This window comes from Sciurus vulgaris (assembly GCF_902686455.1).
Source record: "Sciurus vulgaris genome assembly, chromosome: 1".
Lineage (NCBI taxonomy): Eukaryota > Metazoa > Chordata > Mammalia > Rodentia > Sciuridae > Sciurus > Sciurus vulgaris.
Window position 1 is genome coordinate 154,938,511 of NC_136461.1, and position 16,718 is coordinate 154,955,228.

Consider the following 16,718-nt stretch of genomic DNA (forward strand, 5'->3'; position numbering starts at 1 on the left):
GTTTTCATGTCTAGAAATTCTGATTATAGCAACACAAACAGGAAACTAGTGAGAACTGAAAGTCCACTTTGGGCTAGTTTTCATGTTTTTTCTAATTATTTTATAAAGACACACTATATGCTAATTGCCATTCTATCAAACTTCTATCAGTTGCTGACCTTTATTTGACTTTTTTGGAATTTCTTTCTTTCTACTTATTTATTTGTGTGTGAATATCCGTAAGACATAATTTTTGGTGACAGTTCTCCAGAATTTCAAAACAAAAGTATTAGTCATCTGCACAGTGATATATTTGATGTAAAAGATATTTCCGAATCTCTGGTAGTTGTATCACTAAATAAAACTGCTCTAAATGTTAGACTGAAAAAAAACAGCCATCCATGCATGTGAAAGCAGCCATGTTTGAGCACCTAAAAGGAAGTCATTAAAAGAACAATAATAATGGAGAAAGGAATATATGGAGTACACAGCACCGATGTTTTATTTAAAATGTAGTTATATTCTGTCATTTTCATATTTAGTGTGTGCTATTTGTCAACTATTGTTCTCTCATTGGAAAAGAAATTTATTGTTTGGAGAAAGAATAAATAATAAAAATGCAATACTATTTTTATAATAATGGTTATTTTACTATAATAAGCATAATGGCTACTGTAATTAGAAGCCTAGTACTTAGTTTCTGTATTACTTTAAAGGTATAGTGTTGGATTCATATTAATCCTACAAATATATTTCAGAAATACTTAGGAGAGGGGATGTTCACAGGAATCTTCTCACAATTGTTCATATTTTCTTTTGTGCAATCCAAATGAAATCTATGTAAGTCCATTTTGAAGACATGCACAACATATGGTCATCTTTCATAATCCCATTTTCCCCAACAAGTGTTCTTAACCTAGGAGTGCACTATGTGAAAATTCATAGTTATTACTTCTCATAAGTAGAATTGCCACTAGAATATTTTAACACTCCCAAATATGTAGATAATAACATAGCATACCACTTTTTTAATTTACATTTTCTCATGGAAAACATCACCACTTTTCTATGCTGCATTCTTGATACTTCAATTTACCTTAAAATCATGATAAACAAAATGAATTAAATAAAACCCCCACATGTATTATCATAGTAGAAAAATACTAATGGAACAAAACAAGGACATGTATTACAAATTAAGACATGGATTAATGGCATGGTTCTATGTATGATTCAGAGGCCACTAAAAATCTCTGAGATGTATTTTCTGTATCTGAAAAATTAGGACTTTTTTCCTACCTTATGACGTTGTTACCAAATGAGAAATAATAGTAGGGGATTTTTTAAAGCCTATTTCTTGAAATGACATAAAAACAGACTTACAGTGGAATGACTATAGAGTTTATTCTTCTACTTTCACCTCTCCTTAGACATTTATAAGATATATTTTGCCCATCTGATGTGCATTTTCATTTGTAAACCTTTAAAGTAACATAAAAACTAAATAGTGTGTTGGTCAATAGTGGTATAGATAATAAAAATATCTCTACAACTAATTGCACTGAATTACTCCAAGGTCAAAAACTTTATCCAAACCCCAACTTCCTCACAGAAATAACCTGGTAATGTAAAAAAAAGTAAAGTGGAACTTTGTAGACCTAAATCCCAGGCAGTTATTACCTGTGTGAAGATGAGCAGATCACTTGAACTATCTGATTGTGATTGTTCACCTGTAAAATTTCTAGATTGACATAGATGAAAACTCTTAAGTAATTTATTACAATCAGGAAGCAGGAGAGTTCTCTGTGGCTTCTGATGAAAGGCAAGTAGTATTTTTTTTTTTCTCATTGGTCTTTTCTATTCAACATACTTTTCTTCAGTACTATTTGCAAGTGACTCTGCTAGGAACTGTTATGTGATTAAAATATAAGCAAAATGCAGTTCCTGTCTTGATGGAGCTTGCAATCTGTTTGTAAGGAAAGGTAACCATAATGTTGGCTAGAATGTAAGTGACCTGTCCAGGCAAAAATCAGGCTCACAGAGTGCTAGCTGAAGAGACAGGAAAAAGAGGTAAAAGAAAGAAATGTTTTGGCTGAATTTTGAGGGGTGAGTCCATTTCCACAAGCAAGTTTGTTGGGTAAAGGCATTCCAGATGGAGTAAAAGACGAGCACCAGCAGGAAAACCCTGGAAAAATATGGTGCATTATTCTATGAAATGTCAAGTATAAGAGTGAGTGGTTGAATAAAACAACAAAAGTGGGTCCTAAGCAGATCATGGAAAGCCTTATATTTTTGTTAAAAATTCAGAATGTGTTCTATAAGTTGTAGGTTAGACTTTGGAGAATAGTCCAAAAGTAACTCCTGTGGCAGCATGACTGAGTCATGGAGAATCTTGGGGAATGGGAGTACTCAGTCATAAACCTCTAGTAAGAGCTCCCTGTTTTGCAGAGAATAAATATGAGTGATATAAAATAAAATGATTAGCTCGCAAGTGGGTAGATGTTGATGTTGAGGGAGAGAGATTAAAGGAAAATATCTACAAACATGGTATGTTAATGAAAAGTGGGTGATGTCATTAGAGATGGAAGGAAGTAAAATAAATTGCATGTATTAAAAAGAAAAAGGTCAGTTCATCCAGAAGAGAAAGAAAATTCAGAGACACGTTTGGGAAAGGAACAACTTTAAGAGAACTCATAGCAGAGGTCCTGCATCTTCTTAGAAAAGGAAGACACAGAGTCATATGTTAAGCAGGTGGTGTGTGTGGTGCGTGGATGGGAAAGGGCTGGGAATCCTTCCTGTGGAGAATAGAAAAGGAAGAGTCAACTGGAGGGGAACAAAAGCATTTCTGCACAAGTGTAGTGTATACTAATAATAGAGTCAGAACTCTCTAGGTGAGCCAGTTGGCACAATTTTGTGCCTTTTTCTGGCAACACTCAGTCACCAGTAGTGAGATCAAAGAAAGTATACCATTCCCCCCCACCGCAGGAGTGAAGTGTAGATAGAAAGACAATAATGACAGTAGATCAAAGGGATTTCTTGGTGCCAATAAGAAGCTGCAAGAACTGATGGGCAACCCAATTAATATAATGATGAACCTAGGTAGACTAAAATTAAAAATATTAATAGGAATTAAAGGTGGGATTAGTGTGAAGAATTGATCCATTAAGTGTAAGAGGAAAAGAAAAAAGGTAGCTATGACCAGAGGAGAGAATTTCTAAATTCAGGATTTTAGGAGTGAGGCAGTTCTGAGTGTTCATTGTTTAGATACCTTTGCTTGAAGGTATTATCACATTATCCAGCTGCTTCAGTTTCCTAACAATGTAAGAAGAAGGAGATCAAGTACATTTCTGAAATTCACTCCATGACTTAGTGGCAGAGCAAGGACCAGAACCCAAGTTCCAGGTACTTCACTGTGACAAAATATCAGAGCTGAACAACTTGTTAGAAGGAAAGGTTTATTCTGGCTCATGATTTCAGAGGTTTCAGTCCATGGTCTGTAGGTTCTGTTTCCTTTGGGTCTGTGATAAGGCAATGTAAAACATCATGGCAGGAGCATGTGGTAGAGGACACTGCTCACCTTATGGTAGTCAGAGGTGAGAAGAGAGCAAAAAGAGGGGCAGGGTTCTAATATGCCCTTTCAGGACGTGCCTGAAATGACTAAACTTCCTTCTATTAGGCCCTACCTCCTAAAGGATCTACCACCTCCCAATAGCACTACAGCTGAGAACCAAGCTATCCACACATGGGCTTTTGGGGGACATTCAGTATCCAAACTCTAGCAGACTTAAAGTATGTATGTCACCAAGTTTTTTTGGAAAAACTCATTTTCATTGATTCTGCAAATTCAAAAATTTTATTTCAAAATATCATTGAGGTTTGTTTTTTCTGTCAAGCAATGACCTGCTAATGAGGGCAAAGGAGTTGTCTTCCTGGGTTGAAGCAGTATTTGATCACTGGCAGGGATTGCTGTTACATGGCTATAAGAAAAAGCAAACTAGATTTTGGTCAATTTCTTTGACATTCTTAGACTATGAATAGTACACTTGCTTACTGTTACCCCTATGTTGGTTGGAGCATTTCCCCTTGACCCTACACCTGATCTCAAAATCTCTCTGTGACTGAAGACTGATTAAAATGACATTAGAAAAAAAGAATTTTATAATCTAAACCAGGTGTCAACAAACTATGGCATGAAGGCTAAATTTGACCCTCTGCCTGTTTCGTTTTGCTTTGTTTTATAAACAAAGTTTGTTGATTATACCTGTTTAACTTATTGTCTGTGGCTACTTTTACATTATAAGAACAAAATTAAGTAATTGGAATAGAGATCATATGATCCATAAATCCTAAATATTACTATAAAACCCTGCACACAAGCTCTCTGATCTTTGATTTAAAAGCTTAGCACAAGAATCAAAGCACTCCTTCTTTTGTGAACATGTAAACAATAGTTTCACATGCATATTGAAGACCAATAGTTTAAAAAGTTTTTGTTAAATTTATACCATTGACTACCATTATATTGACCTATTAATTTTCCTCTTTTTTGTAGTCCCTGCTATGTGGATATTTGTTAGCAATGACTGATGTAGAAACTACATATGCAGATTTTATTGCTTCAGGAAGAACAGGTAGAAGAAATGCAATACATGATATCCTGGTTTCCTCTGCAAGTGGCAACAGCAATGAATTAGCCTTGAAATTAGCAGGTCTTGATATCAACAAGACAGGTGAGTCATCTCATATACATCTCTCTATGAACATGAAATGACATGCAGAATTTCACTAACTACAACAGAGGTATAAAAAGCCACCTTTTAAAGTAATCAAATAGAAAGAATTAGAAATAGTCTAGGGCAAGATGAAAGTATATGACTACTTTCTTAATCACTCCTACTTTGTTTTCAATGACTTTTCTTTACAGTTTCCCACTCAAATGCCAAGTCTTTAATCTGACTTATTAACACAATCAATAAAACACATGGCTTTTATTTTAGTCCTAATTTCTATAAAAGCTCTAAAATTGTTTATGTAGCATATGTAACAAAGTTGGAGCTCCTATCATTTATGATTTTGGCCTCCTCTAACTTTACTAGGTAGATATTTAGTAGATAGAATATCATTAAGGCAAGATTCTTGTTGGGTGCATTGGCACATGCCTATAATCCCAGTGGCTCTAGAGGCTGAGGCAAGAGAATTGTGACTTCAAAGCCAGCCTCAGAAAAAGTGAGGTGCTAAGCAACTCAGTGAGACCCTGTCTTTAAATAAAATACAAAATAGGGCTGAGGATGTGGCTCAGTGGCTGAGTGCCCCTGAGTTCAGACCCCTGTACCCCAAAACACACACCACACGCACACACAAAAAAACAAGATTCTTAAGTGAAACCGATAGACTTCAGTTCTAAGAATAATTTCAGAAAAAAAGGGCTCAGGACCAGTTTTACTGAGGATGGAAATAAAAGTTTGTTAAATAAGTAGTAACTCTTAGTTAAAAAAGGTTCTTTGGTTTTCCTTTCATGATTGAATGGTCTTGTAAAAAATATTTCATTACTGGACTTTAAAATCTTATACAAGGAGTTTGACTTCACCAATGAAAAGAAAAAAAAAAGTTTAATAATTAAAATTCTTGGTAACCTTAATCTTAAGAATAAGCTACCTGCTAGTTCCTCCATCTGTAGCTTTTGCAAATATCAAAATTGAATGTGTTTATTTGAGAAGACTTGTGCAAAAATAACAGTTAAAAGTGAAAAATATTCACAATTAAGCCATAGTGTTTTGTATGTGGGAAAGAACTTAACAGTTTCTGATTCTACTTGTAACATTCATATGTCTTCACTATTAGAATTTCTCTGACAAAGCCTTTAGCTTGTTAGAGAACTAAATTATATTACATATGTATTAATAAAGCAACTCAGCAATAAGACCTAAAATACAAATTTTATTCTATGGCTAAAGGACAGTAGGTCACAGATATAACTTTTGAATTTAAGATTAATAATAAAACTTTAGCATCACCAGTTTGGAATATAAAGACCTTTATATATTTTAGGTTTCATTGCTTCTCTACTATTACTCACCATAGTTACTTTCCAAAGCAGTTCTGAAAAAGACTTTAGGATATTATAATTTGGTGTCATAAAATGAGTAAATACATTTTTTCATTTGTTTTTGGGAATTTGTTTTTTATCATAGTTATATTTTCATGTTTAACATGAAAATGCTATCTTCAATAATTTTCATTAATTTTAGCCACCCTTAATATTAGGACATTTTTAATCACAGTATAATTTCTTTTTTCCCTGAAATTAAGAATTGTTAGCCTTAAGACCTTTCTTAATAGTTAATCAATTTAACATTATTTAAATTATATGAAGACTTATAAGTAAAAAATAAGATTTTATATTGACAAATATAAATAAAATAATTTGACATTTATATAATATCTAATTATGTAATTTAAAATAAATCAAATATCTTCATGCTGCTATATATCTCCTTTTCTATATATTTCAACAATATTAATTGCAATTCCCTAGGACCTTGCAAAATTTTGTTTCTCTTCAAATCATGAAATATAGAACTAAGCAAACTATCAACAGCTACAATTAATAATGATATAATATGTAAGTGTAAAATACAAAAAATGAAAAATGTATAATAGCAAATTTAACATTGCTTAACATTGTAAGAATCCTTTGTATTTCTAAGTGTTCCGCATTTTAGTTTATACTCAGTAGTACCGCTGCCTGTGTTTACCTTGGTTTGTTAACAAACATCTATATGGCTACAGCTCTGTTTGCAACATAATGTCCTAAGAAGTATCCCCTAACACCTAGAAAGTCCCAATCCCCATGAGAATCGTTTCTTATGTATTTTATGCAATCATTGTCAACCTTCAATAGTCTACTGTCTTACATCTGCTGCAATTTGCTTTCATTCCTCTAGTAATCAAGATCTTTTTATCAAATTCTTCTTGCATGCTAATCTACACATCTCAGATTCAGGCCATCTGCACATCTTGGGAGCCTGTTCATTACTTTAGCAATACGAATAGTGTACAAACAATGATAACTAATGCTTGGTCACTTCTTTGGTACAGATTTAGAATAGAATATGATTTTTATGTAGAACTACTTAAAATTTCCCTAAGGACCTATTATCAATAGAGGTTAGTGAAATGTTTTGTGTGTACCTTCCAAGACTAAAGAGTAAATTGACTTTAAACTTTATTGTCTAAAGAATGGACCAGTAGGGGATGGGGTTGTGGCTCAGTGGTAGAGCACTTGCCTGGCGTGTGTGAGGCACTGGGTTCGATCCTCAGCACCACATATAAAATAAAATAAAGGTATTGTATCCATCTACAACTAAAAAAAAAAAAAAAAAGTGTATCTTTAAAAAAAAAGAATGGACCAGTATAATTATCTCTGTCCACTGAATTATGATAACAGACTGCTAGTATATAATTTTTGTTACTGCAACACCCCAAAATATTTTGCCCACCAAGGCATATTGGTTGCCCAATAACCAAATGACACATTCAAATATTTGAATGTTTTGAGTCAAGGATGTTATGAGGATGGTCTTATTAGAATTGTGCATCTATTCTCTAAGGGCAGGCCAGAAGCCACTATGGAAAAGAGATAGACCAACTGACATAATGTCCTTTCATTTTCTACTATCACTTTTAATTTAAACTAATAGGACCTCTGAGAAATCAGCTGAGTTATTCTCAAGTGTTATAAATAATGGAAAATACAACTTTTAAATATTTCTTCAAATATGACAAACATCAAAAGGTTAAAAAAATATGCTCCCCCTGATATCTGCTTAAAGACCTACTGACTTCTTCATCCTGTGAAGCTACACTTAAGTGGCATGACTTGGGCATGATATTTCCTCGCTATTTATCAAAAGCATAACTGATCATTCTTACAGAGCTGGGGCCTTCTGGGAAACTGAGGCAGCAGGAACACCACCTCCCCTTCAAATTCTAATTATTGCAATCAAATCAGAAAGATTTCAAACATTTTGCTGAGCAATAGGCATGAGTTTACTGAAGAGAAAGGGGACACTCTCAGGGGATTGAGTGGGTCCTCTCAGAGAAAAGGAACAGCATATCTCTCCTGCACTTCAATTTTATTGGTATTCCAGAGGAAGTTTCCAGATAGTACCACCCAGGTACACTTCTTGACTTCTGACTGACAGCAGGATGACATCAGACTTTCAAGTATCCACTGCCTTGACAACTCTACGTCACTTTGGCCCATGCTGACTGGTTCTAATTGGATACTTAACCATAAATTCTTACAGATTTTATGGTTATCTTCCTGAGTTTCAGGATCTAGACTATGGACAGGATAACAAGTCTCCCCATTCAGGGTAACATGGGTTCCTCTTATTGACATCATTTTGGGCCTGTATTTCTCCTGTAGATAACAGGTAGTTTGCTGAGGAATGTGACATATCCTGTTCACTTAAGCCAGGCAGGGCTGCAGGTAAATTGCTTATTGGAAAAGAAAGCATGTGGAGGTTCAACACAGTGGGCCTATTTTATAAAATTATTCCCTTAACCTCATGTTCACACCACTTGCATCTTTCTGTCCCCTATCAATCACAAGTAACTCCAAAAATCCAAATATTATTTTATTTTTGAGTCATGCTGTCCTAACGTCACAGAATAAGCCTGGCTTTCAAAATTTGTGCTACATCCTTAATGGGAACTGACTACCAAGAAAATGCACTTGTCTGTATGAAGATTTTGACTTCTTTAGTTTTTTCAGAAGTTTCCAGTATGACATATTGAGAGTTAGTAAATTTAAAGAGTAGTTTTTATTCTGCCTTCATCCTTTTTTCATTTTCTCTTACAGAAGGCGAAGATGATGCACAGCGAAATTCAACAGAACAAAGTGGAGAAGCCCAGGGAGAAGCAGCAAAATCTGAAAGCTAAAGCTCCACTTTGACCTCTAACAACACCTGACAATGTGGCAAAATTCCAGACCTTGCTGGAATGCATTTGTTTCCATGAGAGAAAAGAGGAAAAAGAAAATGGCTGTGCTGCATCCCAGGAAACTGCTCATTATCATGTTAAAAATGGGGGCAGAGGCTGTGGCTGCAGACAGACTTTTCTCTACCTCTGTCATTAGTAATGGTTGATATCATGTGGCTTGTGTTTGGATGTCATTTTTGTATGGATCCTTTCACTTGACCATATGATGAAATGCTTGTAGAAAGTAGCACTGACCTAGATGATGATTCCTGTAGCATCTGGCCCCTCACAATGTCAGAGGATTTAATTGTGTCTAATTGGAAAGGGTAGGTTGAACCCCAGAGTTTAAATATCTCTGGCTCAAGTATTCACCCAGTAACAGAACCATCTAGAAAGCACCGTTTTTAGCATTATGTATCTGTGTGTTACTGCTGTGTTCTTTACACTGTTTTGTATTGTACAATATAGATGCTCAGCACTGCCCCCTTCTTCGATTGCTTATGAAAAACAAAAGTGATGTACATTACTGTGAATTTTTATACCACTCATTTTTAAAAGGGCTGCCTGGGTTTTTGTTTTTGTTTTTGTTTTTTTTTTCATAGTGTGGTGGTGTGCACAGAACAGAACACACTTTTTAATAACAATCCTTCCCCTCCATCATTGTGTATTGATGAATTAAGCTGCAAGTTTCATCAAGACTCATTTGCTTTATTATACAGGCATTTGAAAATATCCATCAATGTGAATATTACCTGAATTCAGTCTGTTTGGTGACTGCACAGACTGGAATTCAATCTGTCAAGTTGTTTTGTTCCTTCCCAACTGGGGGACTTCTCCCAACCAATGCTCTTAATTTTAGTTCTAAGAAACTTGGAGAATTGAGAAAGTACAAAAAAGAAAACCAAATAAATACCAAGAACTGGACAATTTGATTCTGTGGAATCAAATATCTCACAATGTTATATGCTACTATTTAAATTTGGAGAAAAACTTGTCTCCACCAGGTTGAAAGGGATGGAGAAAGTGATCTCCTTGCAATCATGTGGACACCAATCACAAAAGTAAAGCCCTTGTGCTCTGTTTTTCATGTCTTTTTTCCAGCCCTCTCAGATCCAAATGTTATTATGCACTTTTTAATGTTTGTAAACTTTTACTAATAATTAGTTTAAATTGCATTCTGATACAGTAATTATCACCATTAGAATCTAACAAAATTTTCACTAATACTGTTGATAGCCTATGCTGTGTTTTGACATCATGGTTCTTTTATGGAAAGTTTCTGTGACCTGTGTAATCTTTCTGGTCAGTATTATGAAGTCATTTGTCAGTGGTAATAAATAAGGAACCAGTAATATGCCAATGGCTCATGAGTTACTGGACAAATAGCAGATACCAGGAGTCTCTTCACAATTAAGATCCCACTAAGTTGTCCTCAGGGAGTAGGCACAGTTCCAGGTACAGTAGGTAATAAATCAGCATTTCAAAAGGTAATCTATCTGGTTAAGCCAGGAACTCAGCCTTTCTCTGTAGTTACAGAAAGACTGAAAGGTAAGTCTGCTCACATCTCCTTTTACAGCCATTTTCATTGGCCGAGATAAGGGCATGAGGCTCTTTAATTTATCCATCACATTACCATACAAAAGAAAGTTAACAATTTGAGTCTTTCAGAGGACAGATTAAATTTTAGATTACTTCTTCTATCTAATCCATCAGAGGCCAAAATATCTGGTGAAAATTTAAACAAATCCATCTATTAATAGATTCACAAGTGTGAACAGAAGTTCCTGGGAATATTTTCGATGATCTCTGGTAGTCTGTTTCAAACACCCAACCCATGTAATTGGTTTTTGATGTCCTCATTTACTATCCTGATGGCTTTCTTATGGAATCTAAATTTCTCTTCCTCCTTAAAGTTGTAGAATTCCAAACTGATTTCATGTGATTTTGCAAAGTTTAAAATCAGTGCTGAGTATATGTGGAAGGTTTATATTCCTATGTGATATACTATTATTAATGCATGTGATGCCATGCGTGTCTTTGAATATACATAAATAGTGCTCGAATGCAAAGTCATATGGAGCTTTGTTTGATTTGAACACTTACTGCTACTTTGTCTGCTGTATACAAACCCAGAGACATTCCCAAGCTGGGAAGATAAAAACTGACTTTCCAGAGCATCAACATAAATTTTGCACTGTATCTTCCAAATTTTATTTTAATATTTTTAGTTTGCAAGTCAATAATATGCATGGATCTGAATTTGAGGAGAGGAGGAAAAGATAGGAAACCAAAGGAATGATTTGACAATAGGCATTGGATGTCTGTAAACTAGCTATTCCTGTACTGATCTCTATTCCTGTACTGATCTCTTTGCCCACATATTATCCCATTTAATCCTCAAACAATTCAGTTAGAATGGTATCTTTATTCCATTTCACATATTGGCATTCAAAAAAATGTAACTTTTCCAACTTAAAAAGTGAATAAGTGACAAAATTAAAATTTGAGTCCATTTTTCTATCTCCTAGAAACTCTCCATGGCACATGCCATAAAATTAAAGATCAGTTACAGAATATATTTATCTGTAGGGAAGTTCTGGAGAAGTACTTGCACTGTCTCCATATTTTAGAAAAGAAAGCTGAGTACCAAAAAGGGGAATTGCCTTTCTCAAGGTTACTTAAATTGGTAATGATAAAGACATAACTAGATTACAGAAAGCATACTGTTTAAAGAAAGAGAGAGAGAGAGAGTTGTAACTAGATTACAGAAAGCATACTTTAAAAAAAAAGTTGATTACAACTTATTTTAGGGAATATACATCACAGAAGGTATATTTCTGACATGTGGTCTGTAAATTTAGCATTTTTTGCATTTCTTATGTCAAATGCTACTAATTTTGTTTAATTGCCCAGAAAAGCAATATTTCAGTTTTTGACTCATTTGCAACAAGTGTGAATGTGTCAAACTTTTTTTTTTATCAATTGTAAACATCCAGTGCTAACACTTTTTTTATCCTAAGTTCATAGAAATGCTTCTTCCAATCAGTGACAGAAATCACAGCCTCTAATTCTTAGGCAATACATCCAGAGCAGCCCTCTGTAAATGCCCTACACCTGAGATTTACTCAGATATGGTGGCAATGTACCATTTTAGAAGATGAATGATATTGCTGTTTCCCCTGAGAGAAGCAATAATGGGTAAAGAAATGCCAATGCCAGGCAGGAAAGCTTCTGAGTGAAACCTGTAGTAGCAAGGAGAAAATGTATAGAAATCAAGTGAAAACAGGAAAGGATCTCTGGTTTACAATGTCTTAGAATACCCTAAATTGTTCTTTAATTAAAAAGAGTGGCAGTCTCTACAGTCATTGTGAGCTTGTATGACTTTTGTATTTAGCAATGTTGCATGCTCACATAATTGATATTAAAGGTAACACATTTTTCTGAAATATACAGTCTATTAAGAGTATTTATTGAACACATTCTGTTCTACTTGGTGCTAGAGAAGGTGCTGCAGGTGATAAAGGAGAAATCCAAAACCGCAGCCATCTTGCAGAGGATGTATATATCCTTCTAGGTATGCTCTCCTGGCTTTTTCTTCAGTAATATTCATTTCTATTCCACTCTAGCAGCCTACTTCTTGGACTTAATCAACCAGAACCATTTCAGCTCTTGGAACTGAAGCCCCAACATCAGACCTACAGTTCTTACTTGCTTATCTGCAGGGAGGTGATTTCCAATCAAGAGAAAAATGGGTGTTTATCAGGATCCCCTGAAAGATTTTACAACATCCATCCTTTACCCACATACATATGGATACATTCATATTTCCCTTAAAATAAATCTCTACACGATTTAATAACTTTTTCCCTCCCACCTGCACCTCTACCACTCAAGAGCCTCTGATGGAGAAGAAATTCAAGGTTTCCCATACACCCACCCTACCTACACTACTGCAAGACTTTCAAATGAGTCAGCAACAAAATTCAGTCCTCACAGAAACCCATGGTTTCACTGCATTAAGGATAACATTTTGGGGTCAAGAAGCAAAGAGAATTTGACCTCTTTTATCTTAATATTGCTCTCTTTTTAGTTATATTATTTTTATTACATCTGGGCAATAAGGATCAAACAGAGACCAAGGTAGAATTTAAGAGAAAGCAGGATAGCTGTTTGTTTGTTTTTTAAATCATGAGATATTACTCATCTATTTATTTTGCAGTATTGGGAATTGAATCCAGGGATGCTTTATGAGTGAGTTACATCCCAATCCTTTTATATTTCTTATCTTGACCAGCTGAGTCTGGTCTCCAACTTGAAATCCTCCAGCCTCAGCCTCCAGAGTCCCTGGATTGTAAGTGTGCGCTACCACACTTGGCTCTAAACAAGTTCTTAAACCAAAGAGACAAAAAGGGATGGAAACCTTTAAGTTCACCTTATTCAGGTCACAAGGATAAAACACTACCAAAGGATTTGGGGCAAATGTAATGTGAGCCAGTGAAACTAACTGCACAATTCTAGTGTCGTTCTCCCAGTATATTTCTTACGTCTGTCTAGTTGAGGATGTGGTCATGCTGACCATCTCTTACTGTAAAGTCAAAACGAACAAAACTCTGAACATAACCCATCAACTTTCTAATTTGCACATCTCTTTTCTGATCGTATCAAGCGACCTTCCTCCTAATCTACAATCCATTATTAATTTTTTACCTCAGTGCTCTAGAGCTCACTTTCTGACTTGCTGCTGTCTCTGCCCAAAATAAAACCAATAAAACCATTTCCCTTGTCCTTACTTGCCTTCCAGATGGCTGTAAAAAGTTTATTGCAATGCTTATTCATTCCTTACAACCTCAGTTTAGTTAGACATGAGTGCTGCACAGTTTTCTCATCATGTCTTTAGGGAAAAAGAAACTTCTAACTTTCTTGCTAAGATTTTATTCCTCCATCTGAAGTTTTTAAACAATTTTCTTCTGGCCATAACAAAGGGACTACTAATTGTCCTTTTCTTTTCACTGACTTTACCCCTTTCCCACAAATGTGCTCGAGTTTTCAAGTTTCTCTTTTACCTTCATTGAGTTATGTTTCTCAAAATAATAATCTGTTCCCTGTTTTCATGTTCATTTCTTGTTATGGTTTGGATGTGAGGTGTCCCCCAAAAGCTCACATGGGAGACAATGTAAGAAGGATCAGAGGAGAAAGGATTGGGTTGTGAGAGTCTTACCCAATCAGTGAATTAATCCCTGGTGGGATTAACTGAGTGGTAACTGAAGGCAGGTAGGGTGTGGCTGAAAGAGGTAGGCTTTGGGATATATATTTTGTATCTGGAAAATTGACTCTCTCTGCTTTCTGATCATCATGAGCTGCCTGCCACTGCCACACTCCTCCACCATGATATTCTGCCCCACCTCCAGCCCTGAGGAATAAAGTAGACCATCTATGGACTGAGACCTCTGAAATTGTGAGCCCCCAAATAAACTTTTCCTACTCTACAATTGACTGGTCAGGTGTTTTAGTCACAGTGGCAAAAAAGCTGACTAAAACACTTCTTATCCTTCTGTAATTTGACATGCAGTTAAATTTTTCTCATCATCAATGACATCTTTAGTAGCACCTAGACTTAAGTAATTATCACGAAAGCCATAGCCAATGTGGAAAGTAAAGTAACAGTGATTCAGAGGACTCAAACTTTGCATTAAATCAAATATAATGTTTTTATAATTTTAATTGACATTACTAGGACAGAGTATAGCTGCATCATCAGCTCTTCTTCAGGATAGAATTCACATCTTTCAAGAAAAAGTCGATTCTCTCTCTGGGATAGCACCTTCCATAAGACTGTTCTTACCCTATGATGACAGTCTCCTCATAGGGTCTTTTCTCTTGTTTTTGCTTTTGTTAACATCCTGAGATCCTGTAGTGCTCATTTCTTCATGGGGGTAATTGTTACATGTGGGCACCAACCTAAAGCCTGGACAACTAGAAATAGGTGAGGACATTTCATGATGTTTTACATTAGACTTTGGAATGACGGCCAATGATACCACTAGTTCCTCTCAACAGCAGTTCTATACAAGCACAATTACAGTCCCCCTATACCTCTCTGAATTAAGCCTAGACAAATAGATTAATCCAAACTGTCAAACAGATTTTTATTAGATTGCCCACTGGCATTTAACTTACTTCACCCTGAACTCTCTTTTGAAATGCTTCATTTGCTTACCTGTTGGCTTTTTAAAAAATTTTTATTTTCCAGGTGTTTTTATTTAGTTACTTATTTGTTCCTTTCTGACACCACCTCACTTCTCTTGATTATTGCCACCTTCTCTACTTCCTTACTAAATATATGGTTCCCTGGGATTCTGTCCTCTTTCCTCTTTTCTTAACCCTTTCTCTAGATGGTTTCTTCCACATCCTCACCACCAACCACCACACTTATAATGGTGAATCTCATATCTTCATCTCCAGCCTAGAAGTTACTACTGATCACCTATTTGATAGCTGAACATTGGTTTTCAAAGAACAAAAAACACTTTAAAATTCAGTGATCCAACATGAAATCCAGTATACAATCCCATTCACAAACCTGCCTGTTCCCATATATTCCAAATTTCATATAATGGTAATATTGGTTTCCTGGTAACCTTACACCAAAGTTCTTAGACCCTTTTAAATTTTTCCTCTTCCTTCAATTTCTGTTAGTTCAATTCTAATTCTTCACTATTTCTTGTCCGCTTCTTTTTGTCTGCAATTCAACCCTTTAAATCATTATTTGTCTGACATAATATAATGACCTTCTCATCAGGATCTGCCTCATCCAGCACTCTTCCTTATTCATTTTGCAACCAGATGTATCTTTCTAATACATAAGTCTGATCATTTCATTCCCTAATTAAAAATCCTTAAGTTTAGGCAGATAATTTTTTGTGTACTTATACAAAACATCGATGTGTTGACTTTTTTGTTGTTCTCAAGATTTTCTTCATGCTTCATAGCAAATTCTCTTTGATCCTTTCAGACGATGCTTCATTGCATCCTTTCTTTAAAGACTTTTTTATTTGCTTCCCCATTCCCAAAGCCTGCCATAGGAAATTAGCTGTTTCACACTCTTTGCTCCCTAACACTTCATCTGCAAATAGGTCTCACTACTTAATCTATTTGTTTGCATGCATCTCCCTTCAAGTAAGTTGAGCTATTTGAGGTCAGCAGTTCTCTATTCATCTTTGTATGCTCATTGTCTATTAAACACTCAAAAAATATTTGTAAATGGATGGTGTCATCCGTTTTGAAGCTCAAGATATTATTAAGATATGATTTACAATTAATCAATTGAAAGAACATGCAAATCAAAGATAAAGTTGAAGGCTGAAAATAGTCTACAAAATATTGCATTGCAGAAGTTCAAAGTTTAATATCTACCACCTTTCTTATAGATTCTGCTATAGAGTAACGTTATAAATCTGTATCTCAAATTTTATGTTACACATCACACACACACATTAGATATGACTTGCAGAGATAAGATGTCCAAAGGGTAGTACATAAATAAATGAGCAAATGAGGGTAAGCCACCCAGTTAAATAATGATACCAGTAAAGACATTTCTGGGCATTCTATAGAATCAATTTTCTGGAATTAAGATTAGCCAAGAGAAAGATGTTATACTTATTCCCTTAGTCTATACAACACCTTAGTCAAAAGGAAGATCTTCATGAAGGTTTCTTGAAGCCTTAAAAAAATTATACACTATGGTTTCAAAG

At 35.2% G+C, this 16,718-nt stretch overlaps 1 protein-coding gene across 2 annotated transcripts in view; it reads left to right on the top strand.

Annotated features, from left to right (window-relative positions):
• The window catches only part of PKIA (cAMP-dependent protein kinase inhibitor alpha), a 95,618-nt gene extending 79,391 nt beyond the window's left edge, over positions 1–16,227 (top strand). For both annotated transcript variants that reach the window (XM_079116023.1, XM_079116024.1), the window contains 2 exons: positions 4,532–4,709; positions 8,846–16,227. In XM_079116023.1, coding sequence (XP_078972149.1) covers positions 4,559–4,709; positions 8,846–8,925 — 231 coding nt within the window. In that variant the 5' untranslated portion in view covers positions 4,532–4,558 and the 3' untranslated portion in view covers positions 8,926–16,227. The remainder of the gene's footprint in view (positions 1–4,531; positions 4,710–8,845) is intronic.
• Positions 16,228–16,718: the final 491 nt, after the last annotated feature.